The sequence below is a fragment of the Mustelus asterias genome, chromosome 14, assembly GCF_964213995.1.
Source record: "Mustelus asterias chromosome 14, sMusAst1.hap1.1, whole genome shotgun sequence".
NCBI lineage: Eukaryota > Metazoa > Chordata > Chondrichthyes > Carcharhiniformes > Triakidae > Mustelus > Mustelus asterias.
The window spans coordinates 62,546,598-62,563,573 of NC_135814.1; the positions used below are offsets into that span (position 1 = coordinate 62,546,598).

Sequence of the window (16,976 nt, forward strand, 5' to 3'; positions counted from 1 at the left end):
TCTTTACCCAGAGGGTGGTGAGGGATTGGAATGCCCTGCCAGCATCAGTAGTAAATGCGCCTAGTTTGGGGGCGTTTAAGAGATCCGTAGATAGGTTCATGGACGAAAAGAAATTGGTTTAGGTTGGAGGGTCACAGTTTTTTTTTTTAACTGGTCGGTGCAACATCGTGGGCCGAAGGGCCTGTTCTGCGCTGTAATGTTCTATGTTCTATGTTCTATGTTCTATAAGAACTGTTTAAAACTGCTTGCCAAGTGCTTGGAGCACTAGTTAAAACCTGGTTGTCCCTCCCATAATTAATTGTTTTTCTATCTTAACTTTTGACTCTGGATAAGAATGCAGAGGAACGACATGTTAGCTGATGGAGTTAATTTGATCCATCTTACCTTCTGTTCCACAGAAGTGTTCAAACTGCAAAATTATTTTCCTACTGGGCCAACAGTTGGCTAATTTTTTTGGTGGATGATCCATGCTTTTTAAGAACAGAATTGTTGTGGAATTGATTATTGGGTGGGGCTCTTGTCTGTTGACAAATGGTTCATTAAACATGATGTTTTTGCGTGTAAACTATTTGTGTTTTGATAAGTTATGGGGTACTTGCCAAGAAATGTTTCTGCAGGTCAAGCAGGAATGGAATCTAAAAAATGTTTTGCATGGCTGTGATATTAAAGTTATCCACGGATAATACATCGTTTTCTTGGGTTTGTTCGAAGATGAAGTGCCTTGTGTTTAAAGCTTCAATTTGATTTGAGACAAAAATTACATTTCAACGATATATGCAAAGCAGCTTCAAGTTTAAACATGGCCAAGGCAACCTTCTGGCTGACTCCTTCCATTGGCTCCCTAAATGTCCAACTCCATTGATGAATCAGCACTCCATGTTGAATACCAACTGGAAGAAGCACAAAGATTGGCAAGGCCACAGAATGTACTCTGGGTGGAAGACTTCACCATCCATCACTAAGATCGACTCGGCCGCATCATTACTGACCAAGCTGGCCGAGTCATGAAGGACAGAGTTGCTAGAATGGATCTGCGGCAGGTGGTGAGGGAACCAGCAAGAGGGAAAAGCCTACTTGAGCTCATCCTCACTGATTAAGCAGTCGCAGGTACATCTGTCCATGACAGGATTCGTACGAGTGACCACCACCCAGTCCTTGTGGAGACAAAGTCCTGTCTTCACATTGAGGATACCTTCATCATGCTGTATGACATGACCACCACACTATATGGGATGGATTTTGCACAGAGCTAGCAACTCAAAACTGGGCATCCCTGAGGCACAGTAGACCATCAACAGCAGGAGAGTTGTTTTCAACCACGATCTGTAACCTCATAGCCCATGTATTCCTCACTCCATTACCATCAAGCCAGGTAATCAACCCTTGTTGAATGATAAGGAGGGCATACCAGAAGCAGCAGCAGGCACGTCTAAAAATGAGATATCAATTTGGTGAAGCCTAAAACAAAGGACAACTTTCTGCTTCTACTTTTTGATATGTGAGCAATAGAAAGAGCTGAGCAATGGATCAGATGTAAGCTCTGCAACCTGCCAGATCTGGTCATGAATAGTGATGGGTGATCAAACTACTTACAGGAGGAGAAGGAGTTTCCACAAATATCCCCACACACTATGATGGTCCAACACATCAGGGCAAAAGATAAAGCTGAATCATTTCCAACCACCTTCAGCTAGAAATGGCAAGTGGATGATCCATCTCAGCCTCCTTCTGAGGTTCCCAGCATCACAGATGTCTTCAGTCAATGTAATTCACTCCAAATGATATCAAGAAAGGGTTGAAGACATTCGAAACCGCAATAGTACTGAGGACTCGTGCTCCACAACTAGCTGCGGCCCTAGTCAAGCTGTTCCAGTACAGCTAACACACTGACATCTACCCGACAATGTGGGAAATTGCCCAGGTACGTCCTGCCCACAAAAAGCAGGACAAATCCAACCCAACTAATTACTGTCCCATCTGTCCACTCTCAATCATCAGCAAAGTGATGAAAGGTGTTGAGAACAGCGCTATCAAACAGCACTTGCACAGCAATAACCTGTTGACTGACGCTCAGTCTGGTTTTTGCCAGGGCAACTCGGCTCCTGACCTGGTTATGGCCTTGGTCTGAACATGGACAAAAGAGCTGAATTCAGAGGTGAGGTGAGAGTGACTGCCGTGGACATCAAGACAGCATTTGAGTGAGTCCTAGAAAAACTGTAATTAATGGTAATCAGGGGAAACTCTCCACTGGTTGGAGACATACCTCACACAAAAGAAGATGGCTGTGGTTGTTGGAGGTCAATAATCCCAGTCCTGGGACATCACAGCAGGAGTTCCTCAGGATTGTGTCCAAGGCCCAACTATCTTCTGCTGCTCATCATTGACCTTCCCTTCATCATAAGGTCAGAATTGGGGATGTTCTATTCAGCACCATTTGCAACTCCTCAGATACTGAGACAGTTCGTATGTATATACAGCAAGACCAGGACAACATTCAAGCTTGGCAAGATAAGTGGTAAGCAACATTTGTGCCACACAAGTGCCAGACAATGACCATCTTCAACAAGAGAGAATCCAACCATCTTCTCTTTACAATGGTGTTGCCATCGCTGAATCCCCCACTATCAACATCCTGGGGTGGGCGGTTTGATCAGAAACTGAATTGGACCAGCCACATGAATACCGTGGTAACAAGAACAGGTCAGATGCTAGATATTCTGAGGTGCATAGCTCACCTCCTGACTCTCCAAAGCCCGTCCACCGCTCAAGTCAGGAGTGTGATGGAATACACTCCTCTTGCCTAGTTTAGTGCAGCTCTAATAAGTTTAACATCAATAAGGACAAAGCAGCCCGCTTAATTGGCATCCAAAACATTCACTTTCTCCACCATTGACACACCGTGGCAGCAATGTGTACTATTACAAGATGCACTGCAGGAACTCGCCAAGGTTGCTTCAACAGCACCCTCCAATACTGCGATCTCTATCACCTAGAATGACGAGGACAGCAGATTCATGAGAATGCCACCACCAGCAAGTTTCCCTCCAAGTCACACACCATGTTAGCACTGCTGCCTCACTGCACCAGGGTTCGCTTCTGGCCTTGGGTGACTGCCCATCTGGAGTTTGCACGTTCTCACAGTGTCCCATGGAAACCTACGGCAGGGGTTTGCCATCAGTGGGACCGAAAGATCCCACTGGTCGGAATGGCTGGAAAATTCTGGCTAATGTCTCCTCGTGTGGTTCATTGTCACCCTTTATATTATAATGCTCCTGTGAAATGGCTTGGAATGTTTTATTGTGTTAAAGGCACTGTATAACAAACTCATCCATGGCACAAAATAAACAGAAAACAACATATGTTTTTTAAAAGAGGGTTGCAAGTTCTCCAAAGTGATTTTATGAAGCATGAGTAAGCTAATTTCTCTGACTAAAACTGGGATTTGACCTTTGGCAATGGAGTTTCAATTATTAGAGCAATGCATCTGTGTTACAAATGTTAGATCTGCACAAGATGTTAGAATAATTAGTGGTATTACAGAACTGTTCAAAATCTTCAAAGCTCAATACATTCAGTTACAGCAGGCTTAATTTCTAACAAGCTTTAGCTATGGCTAATAACATATTAATGCTTAGCATTAAATTGGTATAATCTCCTTTTGACAGAGAATTTCTGTAAAAATACCTGATTATTGTGATTTCTGTATTGTGTGACCCTGCATGTGTCTCAGTGGATTCATTTCTTCTGCCTTTTGCCCATAGACTGAGCACTGCAGTAAGATGTGGTCAATTGTAAACTTACAGACTGGTTTATTTTGCTGCAAGTACATGATTTCAATAAAATTCAACTCCTTCTCTATCACTCCTCATAGCATGAAACAACCAAATATGGATATTGATGGACTAGTCTCACTTGACAAGCTTGCAAACCCTGTAAGAGTTTAAAAGGATGAGGGGGGGAACTTGCAGGATACCATGAGGCCTGGATAGAGTGGACATGGAGCGGATATTTCCAGTAGTCGGAAAACTAGAACCAGAGGGCACAACCTCAGGCTAAAGGGACGATCCTTTAAAACAGAGATGATGAGGAATTTCTTCAGCTGAAGAATCTGTGGAACTCTTTGCTGCAGAGGGCTGTGAAGGCCAGGTCATTGAGTGATTTTAAGACAGAGATAGATAGGTTCTTGCTTAATAAGGGGATCAGGGGTTATGGGGAAAAGGCAGGAGAATGGGGATGAGAAAAATATCAGCCATGATTGAATGGTGGAGCAGACTCGATGGGCCGAGTGGCCTAATTTTGCTCCTACGTCTTATGGTCTAAGAAGCCAACACATACCTTTCCCTTGAAGGACTTGTTTGTTCTTTTATTATTGGATTGGTTAAAGTGAAACCCAGCTAACTGACTGACTTTCTAAAACATTCATAAAGACAGAAAATGCTGCAAACACTCAGGAGGTCCAAAGAGAGATGAGGAAAGTACAAAGCTTGTTTTCTGACAGCCCTCTCTTTTGAGGATTGACTCATTGCACTGTGAATAAAAACTGCCACCTCCGAAACCAGGAACCACCCATGGCACTTTTACTGCCTTTTCAGCTAAAACGTCTCTTGGCTCTTTGACAGCGAAGCCACTCCCAACAGGAGCAAATTCTTCTGAAGGTGCTGGAATGCACAAACTAATCGGCATCATTGCTTTAACGGCAAATCCATTTCTGCTTGGAAAGGGTTCTTCAAATTCCTAGCTACCTCTTATTATACTGGCTCCAGCTTTTTTGCTACCAAGTCATAAAAGTAGATTGACCCTCTGGGAATTAAACATTTGATCCTGAACCTGACTTTATATCTGAATAAGCTACAGCTTAAAAATAAACTTAGTTGCCTCCACTCCTGAAGAAGCTGCCTATTGCTGAGCCACATTGTGTGCTGCAGCAGTCCTGAGCAATCTCTTGCATGCACGGTGGCACAGTGGTTAGCACTGTTGTCTCACAGTACCAGTGACCCGGGTACAATTCTGGCCTTGGGTGCCTGTCTATGTGGAGTTGACATGTGCTTCCCCCTAAAATGCGTGGGTTTCCCCCGGGTGCTCCGCTTTCCTTCCACAGTCCAAAGATGTTTGGGTTAGGTTGATTGGCCATGCTAAGTTGACCCTAGAGTCAGGGAAATTAACGGTAAATATGTGGGATTATGAGGATAGGGCTTGGGTGGGATTGTTGTCGGTGCAGGCTCAATCGGCCGAATGACCTCCTTCTGCACGGTAGGCATTCTATGACTGACAACATGTTTCGTTTTATATTGCCTTATTGTCCAAAGCATTTGACCGAGGTATACTTAAAAAGGAATAATGAGCTGTTTGGAGGAATGACCTAAAGCTTGTTGTACAGTATGTTAGGGACAGCAGAGTTTGTTTGAGCTGATGTTTCTGGACAGTGGAGGGTGGGGGTGCTAGTCAAACAAGTATTGGAGTAAGTAAGTTTGAAGCTGCAGGATGTTACAGAACAGAATAGGCAACATTCATGATGGACATCTTTTGGTGAACATTCATGATGGACGGGAAGTGGGTTGGAAACTCAGCTTGGGGTTGAATGCGATGCCAAGGTTGCAAGCAGTCTGGTTCATTCTGAGGAAATAGCTCGGGAGGAAGATGAAGAGATTATTTTTATTTCAAGAGCTGAAGATGATAGCTTCCGAATGTTTAGCTAGTGCTCATCCAATACTAAATACAAGGCACAGAAGTTACTGTGAGCTGGATTTTATAGACTAAGTATGAAAACTGACCCGAGGTCTGTGGATGATGACACACAGTAAGAAGTCTAACAGCACCAGGTTAAAGTCCAACAGTTTTATATATGATGACACACAGCAGTTCTTCACATGAGCTGGATTAGTGAACATTAGGTTTGTTCATTCTAGCCATCGCATGCAAGCTCTAATCTGTTCTGATCTGTCATTTTACCTGGTCCACACCCTTCTGCATGAGTCATTGGAAACTGGGAGAATTCTACTTGTTTATTTTGTTCTCTGCCCAGCCAACAACCTTAAGGCCACAAATGCTTCCCGGACTAAAATCAGCTAAATCCGCACAGATTAAAGATTTAACCTGGGAGTGTTTACTCTGCAGATTTTAGTGGTATATTTGGTGTTGCCTTTATCTCCTAAACCTTCAAGGGAGGTGGGAATGATTTATATTAAGAGTTCAGATGTCTTGAATTAGTTTAATTCGCACAGTACAGATTTAGTATAGATTATATGTTGAAAAATATATACTCCCTGTTATATTTTGGAAATGAGAAGAAAAAAGATTTCATAGAATTATGTTGAATTATTTGGAGGATATAGCGCAGGAAAAGGCCATTTAGCCCAAGTCTGTTTGGCATTTATGCTTCACTTGAGTTTCTTCCCGGTCTTGCTTCCATAATCCTCCATATCCTTCTGCCTTGTAGGTTTTTCTAGCCTCCCCATAAATGTAAATATACTTGCCTCAACCACTCCCTGAGGTAGCAGGCTTCATATTCTCACAACTCTGTAAGTCAAGGATTTCTCAATTTGATTTCTTTCTGACCATCTTACGTTGATGGCCTCTAGTTTTACCCTTCCCCAAAAGTGGAAGCTATATATATCCACTCTAAATAAAGCTTCCATAATTTTAAAGCCTTCCACTAGTTCACTCCCAAGCGTTTTATTTTCAAGAGAAAACAGCCCAGCTTGTTATCATTTCCTGAGAGGTGTAACTTCAACAATTCTGGCAGCATTGTTGCAAATCCTTTTTTGCCACTCTCCCCAGTGTATTTGTATCCATTTTACAATGTGGCGTCAAGAACTGTACACCTTACTCCAGTGATTCCCAAACTTTTTTCACTGGGCCGCACTTTCGGAATAAAAATTTGCTCGCGCCACACCAAATTTTTTATTGACAAGAAATACATTAAAAAAAAAAAACAACTCCTAGCAGTGCTTGATTCATAACATAGAACACAACTACTTTATAATATGATCATGGGACATCCAGAAAGTATAAAACAATGCTTGTTTAAACCATGTTTAAATGTTTCTTTGATTGTCCTTGAATCTTCCCGCCACACTTGCCATCCTCTCTCGCCGCACCAGTGTGGCGCGCCGCACCCTTTGGGAACCACTGCCTTACTCCAAGCATTGTTCAACTAGGATTGAAACAAATTTGTCAGACTATCTCTATTTTTCAATTCTATTCCTTCAAAAATAAACCCAATGCTTGGTTTGCTTTGACGTGCCCTTAAAGGCTGGCACTGTTACTTTTATCGATTTGTGTATTTGTGCCCTCGTGTCGTGTTGCTCCTGTTCCCTAAGACTTAGGTTCTTAATTTCCAAGTAACGTGTGACCTCCTTATTTATCTTGCCAAAATGTAATATTGCAAATTTTTATTTAAATAAAAGTCCTACTTGAGTATTATAAGAATACATCTCTACTTTGTGCTACTGTGGGGAATCCTGTTCAATTTGGCATACCCTATTTTATAATCATAGTGCACAGCCTTGGAAATTCCAATATGCACTCTCGGAGGATGAGGCTACTTGTCAGGCAGGTAGAGCCATGGACTTGCACTTTTGTCTGCATTTACTCCATGGTTTAGCAAGTCTGTAAGGAGTCTAACAACACCAGGTTAAAGTCCAACAGGTTTATTTGGTAGCAAAGTGGCGTTTGCTACCAAATAAACCTGTTGGACTTTAACCTGGTGTTGTTAGACTCCTTACTGTGTTTACCCCAGTCCAATGCCGGCACTCCCACATCATTAGCAAGTCTGCACAGAGTCAAATTTGCCTCTTGTGTAGGTTGTCTTTGCTTTGTGGCATGTTATCAGGTTCTTCAAAGAAGGAAACATTGATGTTCTGAAGCACATGGAGAACTGAATAAGCAGCGAGAAGAGGATGCAGTTAGGTTTCATAGTGGAGACAAGCTTGAAGTACGAGAGCTTGTGGTCTACCTTGCCAAGGAGTCACCATATTTGTGGTTATTGCCTCTTCTGTTTGCTGGCATGTAAACAACTGCCATTATGTTTGGATTATGCAGTTGGATGTATCCAGTTGTGTTTAAATTTTAGACTTTCTGGAAAACAATAAATTTTATTCACACCATGCACTTTTCATCTACAGCTAATTACCTCCATTCTCGCAGTGACTCGATGTCAGCACCAAGGTTAGTACAGGTCTCAACCGAAAAATGCATTTCATGATTTCTGAAGAAAATATCTCTATATTTCTAATCAATAACTTCTGCCTTACAGCAATGGGACATCGGCCAAGGAGAAGCGGAAGCAGTTCTATCAAATGGGAAACAGTATGAACTCCACTGGCTCTGGCAGGAGCAATACAACTGTATCTAGGTAAGCTGATATCAAATGAAGTGCAGGCCTGTGGCCTTTCTGTTACTAGCTGAGGAATATGGGACTAGTAATATCTCGCACATGTACATTGTACTTGTACACAATATGTGCTTTTTAATGGTTTTGAGACATTTATTTGTCTCTTACTAGAACAAAGAACAAAGAAAGTTACAGCACAGGAACAGGCCCTTCGACCCTCCAAGCCTGCACCGACCATGCTGCCCGACTTAACTAAAACCCCCTACCTTTCCGGGCACCATATCCCTCTATTCCCACCTCATTCATGTACTTGTCAAGACGCCCCTTAAAAGTCACTACCGTATCTACTTACACTACCTTCCCCGGTAATGAGTTCCAGGCACCCACTACTCTCTGTGTAAAAAAAATCTGCCTCGTACATCTCCTTTAAACCTTGCCTCTCGCACCTTAAACCTATGCCCCCTAGTAATTGACTCTTCCACCCTGGGAAAAAGCTTCTGACTATCCACTCTGTCCATGCCTCTCATAATCTTGTAGACTTCTATCAGGTCTCCCCTCAACCTCCATCGCTCCAGTGAGAACAAACCAAGTTTCTCCAATCTTTCCTCATAGCTAATGCCCTCCATACCAGGCAACAGCCCGGTAAATCTTTTCTGTACCCTCTCCAAAGCCTCCACATCCTTCTGGTAGTGTGGCGACCAGAATTGAACACTATATTCTAAGTGCAGCCTAACTAAGGTCCTATAAAGCTGCAACATGACTTGCTAATTTTTAAACTCAGTACCCCGGCCAATGAAGGCAAGCATGCCGTATGCCTTCTTGACTACCTTCTCTACCTGCATTGCCACTTTCAGTGACCTGTGTACCTGTACACCCAGATCCCTTTGCCTATCAATACTCTTAAGGGTTCTGCCATTTACTGTATATTTCCTATCTGTATTAGACCTTCCAAAATGCATTACCTCACAGAGTAAACAATACTCTTGTAAGTTTTCTTTGTTGGTTTTTGGTAAATTGTATAATAGTGCAAAATGAATGAAAGTATTTTTAGATCTGTGGCAATTAATTGATTTCTATGATTCTTTTTAATGCTTTAGTTTTATTTTTGTACTGCACAAAAATAATTAATTTTAGGCCAAATGTGAACCTTTCCTTTTATATTTCCTGCCTTTGTCACATAAGGAAATATCTGTGGCCCTTGTAAAACAGGGCATGACCAGCAATTTCTAATTTTGGAGGACAAGTACTTAAAATGATTTCAGAAATGTTTTGGCCTTCATTATCAAGTATCTTCGTTGCTTTCCACTAATCTATTCACTATCCCTTCCCATTTTATGTTTTAGAATCTCTTTTAAACTGTACTTTTTTGCTGACGATTTGCATAGTGATACTTCTGCTGTTTGTTATTAGTTGTTGTCAACTTCCCACAGATATTGAACTCAAGTCTTTTTAAGTAGAGCCAACTATTATTCTTCAACCTATTCAATTGCGGGATTGGAATATTTTTTCTCTATATTGTGCACATTCTCTGGAGCTGGCACTGCCTGAAGAAGCACACATTAGAATTTGTCCTGCCAAGTGTAACTGTTTAGCTCACTGCAGATATTGGGATGTTAACATTTTTTAAGCTTGGTTGGTCAGGGATGTATTTAGAAATGCTCACACTAATAATATTAGTGTCCCTAAAGAATAAGACTGTGTTTTGTGTGATTAAATCCACCCCCAACCCCAGCTTCTAACTTTCAAATCCATTAAATAAATGTTCAAGATGGCAAACAAAACACATTTGGCAAGAGTCGATTGCTACTTGTAAACTCGTGAACATCTTTTAATGTGCCATATTAGGCTTTCTGGATGTCTGGCTAACTAGAATTGCTTCAAATTAAAACAAATTTGTAACCACTGCTCCACTGTTACGACACTGAGGCTGGAATTTTCAGACCTCTGTCAAGTCGGAATGGAGGCCGACTGGATTTTAAAAAAGGTGGGTGGGACCTGCTTTTGTCCCCATTCCCATCATGTGGGGTTTTATGGGTAGTGAGCCCACATACAGAAATCCTGCCCTTGCCTACCCAATTGCAGGGGGTGGGCATTTTTGACCCGCTGGAGTTCCATGGAGTTGGGCCCATTTGTTAGACGTAGTTCATGATATCTCAAAGGAGTTATGAACCATAGTGGAAACCTATACTGGAGTCGGGAGCCTTTTGGCAGGAAAGTCAAAAGGTTTTGACAACTTCACGTCATATATAATGGTGAATGGTAAGTTAAATTTCAATATTTTCAAAAAATAAAGTACTTTTTTGCATTTTTTAACAATATTGAGATTAAGATTTTAATACGTCAGTTTCCCCCATGGTTTAATCTTTTCCTTGGTTGGAAGTTCAGTCATCTGTTCAGCCTTTTGAAGACATGGAGCAGATGGCAAAGTGTTCCAAAGGTTTTTGAGATATTTAGCTCTTGAGGTTTTGCTGACATGGCTGTGCTGTTGAATACAATTATGAATTCTTAGCTGAGCTCCAAGCCCCAGTAATGAATTTAGCAGGGGTTGTTTATATAGTGGTCAGGGGAACTTTGTTTTGATAGTTCATGAACACTTAATAGGATTAACTTTTTTCAAGTGGAGTTTGGATGGCTGTGTTTGGCAGTTTTATGAGCTCCTAAGAGGATTAAAGTTTTTTTGAAGAGGTTTTTGAATGGTGGTTTGTTTATTTTGACAATTTCATAAGCACCTCAAAGACTTCATAATGTTGCTATTAAGGCTCATTGAGTTCGGTCCAGAGGGTGAGTAGGCATGGGGAGTTATGGAGGTGTAGTGAGAGGTAGGGCTCGGGTGCCTAACACTCATTTATGGAACTGGGCTGATGCCCTAGTGAATGGAGATGAGCCTTATAACCTGCCTGCCTCAGTACTTGTTGATCTCCATTCCTGTTTTGGGAGGGGATGACCATGACTCCAGCCTTGCTGCCATGATAATAGTGTGGGCGGGCAGGAGATGGGATCATGGCAATGGGAAATAGCCTGACTTGCAATTCCCACCTCAAGGGTGGCCATCTGGAATCATACGAGGAAAGTCCCAAATGTAGTCCCAGGTCTTCAGTGAGTTTGTAATCTCAGTTATGACAATAACTGTTGCCGGTACAGATTTGATGAGCCAAATGGCCTCCTTCTGTATTGTAGGGATTCTATCATTTTATCTATCAACAAGAGTCTAACATTTCCCATCAGTGAGCAGAAAAGCTGCCAGGGTTTCTACTCCTGACACGATTTGCTGTTGCCCGTTGCTATGGTGACCATTGGATAAAGAAATGATCAGGATCAGCTGTGATGCCCCCATGATTGAATGCAGGTTCAAGCACAAAATATACCCCTTCAATGGAAGCAATGGAGGTTACTGTCACCCATGATGCCATTCTCCAATAAGAAATGGCTCCTTAGAACAAAAAAGAGGAAATAAAGTTTTATTAAGACATGCTCCTAATTCTAATAACTGAATCATCGTGTTATTTTATTCATTCTTGGAGTTGTGAGCTACTGGCTAGACTAGCTTTTATTGCCAACTCTAACTTAGGCCATTTGGGTTGTACAAAAGAATCACGAATGTCATGTCCGAAACATAAATCTACAATTATCTATTTGTTTTCCTGGACAGTTTAATGATCTTTTGAACTTGTTTTACTTGCTGAATTTTTACAAATGTTGACAATTGTTTACTGCTTTCAGTGTGTCAGAATTATTGGACCTTTATGAAGAAGATCCTGAAGATGTTCTGTATAATCTTGGGTTTGGAACAGATGAACCTGACCTTGCATCTAAAATTCCATGTCGATTTTTTAATGCTGCGTCATTTGCAAGAGGAATCGATTTTAAGCTATTTTTGGATGCTCAAATGCAACGTATGGAATTGGACAATCCAAATTTTGCTCTTACAAGTAGGTTTTTAAAAAAAAATTCAAATGAATTAATATTCTGTGGACATTAATATTCTGCCATCATTACATAGCTGGGTGATTTATTTGTTCATTCACTTTCTAAAGTCATAATTCTGCTTCCCATTTATTTTTTAAAAGGGCAAAGCAATCTATGCTTAAACACATGTCTGTCTCTTACCCCGGATGGTTGTAAGTGTTTCAAGTGGCATGATGCTTGGAGACTCTTGGCCCCATTCCCAGGGCAAAAAGTAGCAGAATGCAAACTTGTTCATAATTTGACACTAAGTTGGCAGTTCCAAATCATAGGGATGGCTAATGAGGGAGATGTGTCATTGGCTGTGTTGGGGACTGGTGACTCTCCTGACTTCTGGGAAAGGGTGCACAGTTGGGGAAGCATCAGAAGTGTTTTAGTCTACTTTGCCTTGCTGTCCAGCTTTCATCGCTGTTAGGTCTAACAGTTGTATCTGTAGAGTGTTCTATAAATCTTGCATACAGCGCAAAATCCTGTACACATCACTTACAACCTGTAACACTTGCCCCATCGCACTTGCTGATACCACCCCTGTTGTCATAAAACATTGTAAATTGTGACTTGTTTCATGAGCAATTTGCGAGTTACTTTAAAATGTAACTTAAATCTGAAAGATTCTAGCCTACTTTATTCTCCTGTTCTCTTTAGTTTCCATGAAATCTTTGCTATATTTGTGTTCAATAACCAACATTTCAGTCACCTTTGAGTTCCAGGCCGTCGCTGTGTTCTGAAAGATCTGACAATGATAGCTTCATGCTGGATTACTGCATGTCAAAGTTCTCATCCTTGTTTTCACATCGCTCTTTGGACTCACCCTTTCCTATTCCTGCAAGCTCCTTCAGCCCAATAAACTCTCTAGGCTACCTGCCCTCCTCTAATTTTGGCCTCTTGTATGTCCCCAATTTTAATCCAGTTGACAGTCATGTCTTCAGCCACCTAGGCCATAAGCTCTGGACATTGGCTTTTGAGCATTGCCCCTAATAGCTCCTGAAATTCCTGAATGCCAATTTGTGTTTGTTAATGCTTCTGTGAAGGGGCCATGCAATGATTTAATACATTAAAAGTGCTACATAAATACCAGTAGCAGTTGTTGCTTGGCCAGCATTGTTTTAGGAACTCAGGAACAGGAGTGAGCCATTTAGCCTATTGGGCCTGTTCCACCATTCGGTGAGATCATGGCTGACCTGTGCCCTAACTCCATATACCTGCCTTTGGCCTTATCCCTAAATAACTTTGCTTAACAAAAATTTATCACAGATTTAAAGATGGCAGTTGATGCTAAATCAGTTGCTATTTGTGGAAGAGAGTTCCAAGCCTCTACCACCCTCTGGCGGCACGGTGGCACAATGGTCAGCACCGCTGTCTCACAGCGCCAGGGATCCGGGTTCGATTCCCGGCTTGGGTCACTGTCTGTGTAGAGTTTGCACGTTCTCCCTGTGTCTGCGTGGCTTTCCTCCGAGTGCTCCAGTTTCCTCCCACAGTCCAAAGATGTGCCGGTTAGGTGCATTGGCCATACTAAATTCTCCCTCGGTGTACAGAACAGGTGCTGGAGTGTGACGACTAGGGGATTTTCACAGTAACATCATTGCAGTGTGAATGTAAGCCTACTTGTGACTAATAAATAAATGAACCATAAACCATGTAGAAGTGCTTCCTAACATCTCCCATGGATGGTCTAGCCTTAATTTTGAAAGTATGCTTTCACAAATATCGAAGGCACTTGAGATGTTTTGGGCAGTACCCATCACTAAACACTATTATTATTTGCCATGATAGCTCTTACTCCGGAGTTCTACTTTTAGATGTATTAGTTGGGGCCTATTTCAAGGATGTAGCATGTCTGCACTCAGATGACATACAGAACTGTTGAGTGCTGCTCTTATAGTTTATGTTGGCATTTGATCCTTCAATCACTGCCTTATATACTCAATCGCATATGGTATCCCTTGTATAATAAATGTTTTCCTTCAATTACAGGCCGGTTCCGCCAGATTAAAGTTCTCACCACAGTGGCTAATGTATTCTCCTCACTGTATTCCCAAGTTTCTGGCGCCCCTATAAAAAGGATTGGTAATTCAACCGATGACTCAGCTGCAGGTGAAGCGGGAAACAATGCAGCTGGGAGATTAAAGAAGACCGTTTCAAAACTCAACCTATTTGGGCCTCAGCAGGCAAAAGCAACCGATTCAGGCAATCAAGCAGACACAGAAAACTCATTGCCATCTTCCAAAACAAATGAAGGTGTCACTGACAATGAGAAGAAAGAGGAGGTGAAGCAAAAGAAAGAAGCAAGGTTGCAGAAGTGGCGTAAGTTGACCGACTCCTCTCTCAGAACAGTGACTGAAGAAGTGACAGGTGGAAGTGACGCTCCTTTTAGCCCCTCGGAATCTATTCCTCCAGGAAATGCCTACAACGTGATGACTGGTCAAACTGAATCCGTGCAGGGCGGGGCCATTTCCCCGAAAGAAGGATCAGGGAATCACTTGTTTGACAAGAACGGAATCTCTGATTCTGATGCTAATGCAGGAGATGCATCCACAGACATGGGACACCGAGCAACCTATGAGCCAACATCTGTCGCCTCAGGAGAAAGTGTAGAGATTGGGAGCACGGGGCCAGTGTGCTCAACTCCTGACAAAGGGCCTGCTGTAGCTATTCCACACCAACTGGTCAAAACACTAATGGAGGAGCAGAAGGAATTCTCATTTGATTTGGAAGAGGCAAGTTGTCCCTTCAGTTTTATGTTAACATTTTAGAGGATTTTCTAAACTTACTATGTGCAATATTAACCTGTAACGCCACCAACCCCCATCCCCCTGCCCCAGCCAGTGTAATTGTCAGATGATTTTCCTCCCATTTTAGCTCTCCTCCTGAAAGGTTTTGATTTTACATTTGGAGTGGTCCCTTTGGGGTCACACTTTTAAAGGGGTAGGGGAAGGGTGGGTGCAGGGGATGGTGGACATCTGAATGGATCTGGGGCTGTTCATTTCTGTTCACCAGCAACTTGTCCCCTTTCTTTGTGATAACAGTAATCTTTTAGACTTGTGCTGTCAGTCACACTGATCTAGAGAGTTGGAGTTGGCTTGCAGTAAAACCTTGGGGCTGTCTTTTTGCATCATTGCAATTTGAATGCTGGCCAGTTTGATTGGGTGTAACCTGTTGTAGCTGTCTGAACGAGTTTCAATGTACCTTCCCGTAGGTGATGCATTAATTCTGATATTTGCATCCTCGATTTTGTTTTGTGATTCCCTTTGTGGTTTCTGTAAGACGATAGGAATCATTTGAGTTTTGGGATCCAGTTCAGGGTTATTTTTACAAAATATTTATGTTCTTTGTTTATGCTCATGTTCTGTGCAGTGATGTGCTGAAAAAGAGCTAAAATGGAATGACTTTTTCAATAACTTTGCATATTTCAATTTCATATTAGTGGCATTCCGAACAAAAAAATGCTTGTGCATTTTTATATTCTGGTGACCAATCATATAGAAACATTGAAACGTAGAAACTAGAAGTAGGACTAGGCCGTTTGACCCTTCGTGCCTGCTCTGCCACTCATTTTCATTATGGTTAATCATCGAATTCAATATCCTGATCCAGCCTCTCTCCCCCCCCCCCCCACATCCACCCCCTCCAATATCCTTTGGTCCCTTTAGCTCCAAGAGCTATATCTAATTTCTTCTTGAAATCAGACAAAGTTTTGGCCTCAGCTGCTTTCTGTGGGAGTGAATTCCACAGAATCACCACCCTTTGGGTGAAGGAATTTCTCCTCATCTCAATCCCTTATCCTCAAACCATGACCTCTAGCTCTGGACTCCCCCACCATTGGGAACATTCTTTCTGAATCTACCCTGTCTAACCCTGTTAGAATTTTATAAGTTTCTATGAGATCCCCTCTCACTCTTCTAAACTCCAGTGAATATAATCCTAACTGACTTAGTCTCTCCTCATATGACAGACCTGCTAACCAGGAATCAGCCTGGTAAACCTTCGCTGTACTCCCTTTATAGTAAGGACATCTTTCCTCAGATAGGGGCACCAAAACTGCACACACTACTCCAAGTGTGGCCTCACCAATGCCCTATATAATTGCAGCAAAGCACCTTTATTTCTTTACTCAAATTTAAACTGAATGTTTGATTTGCTGATTAGTATTTTTGACCATAAATCATGATCTTGCTCAAAATTATGAATGGTGACAGCCATTAGACACAATTATATATTTTTTGTTTAACATATCATGGGCTCTGTACTTCTGCATATTCTAATGAAGATTTGGGAATCGACATTCCCTGCTTTATTAAAAAGTTGGATGTATATATTGATAGAATTACTGAAGAAATTTCCAATGGATTAATCATTTCCTGTGAGTACTCGTGCAGTAGAGTTACGAAAAGCTGGATAAATGGCCAGCTAAAAGTCTCAAGATTTTTGTCTAAACTCCAACATTAAATACAAACATATAAATTAGGAGCAGGAGTCGGCCACTCAGTCCCTCAAGCCTGTTCCGCCATTTAATAAAGTAATTGCTGATTTGATTGTACCTCAACTCCACATTTCCACCCACCCCCAGTAACCTTTCACTCACTTGCTTGTCAAAAATCTATCTAGCCTTAAAGAATCATTCAAAAAAGCTGCTTCCACAGTCTTTTGAGGAAGAGAATTTCAAAGACTCACAGCCCTCTGA

General features: G+C 41.8%; 1 protein-coding gene across 5 annotated transcripts in view; it reads left to right on the forward strand.

The window, feature by feature from the left end:
* Positions 1-16,976, forward strand: part of itprid2 (ITPR interacting domain containing 2) — a 166,584-nt gene that overhangs the window by 90,858 nt on the left and 58,750 nt on the right. For all 5 annotated transcript variants that reach the window (XM_078228510.1, XM_078228513.1, XM_078228512.1 and 2 more), the window contains 4 exons: positions 8,124-8,166; positions 8,255-8,353; positions 12,053-12,261; positions 14,270-15,012. In XM_078228510.1, coding sequence (XP_078084636.1) covers positions 8,124-8,166; positions 8,255-8,353; positions 12,053-12,261; positions 14,270-15,012 — 1,094 coding nt within the window. The remainder of the gene's footprint in view (positions 1-8,123; positions 8,167-8,254; positions 8,354-12,052; positions 12,262-14,269; positions 15,013-16,976) is intronic.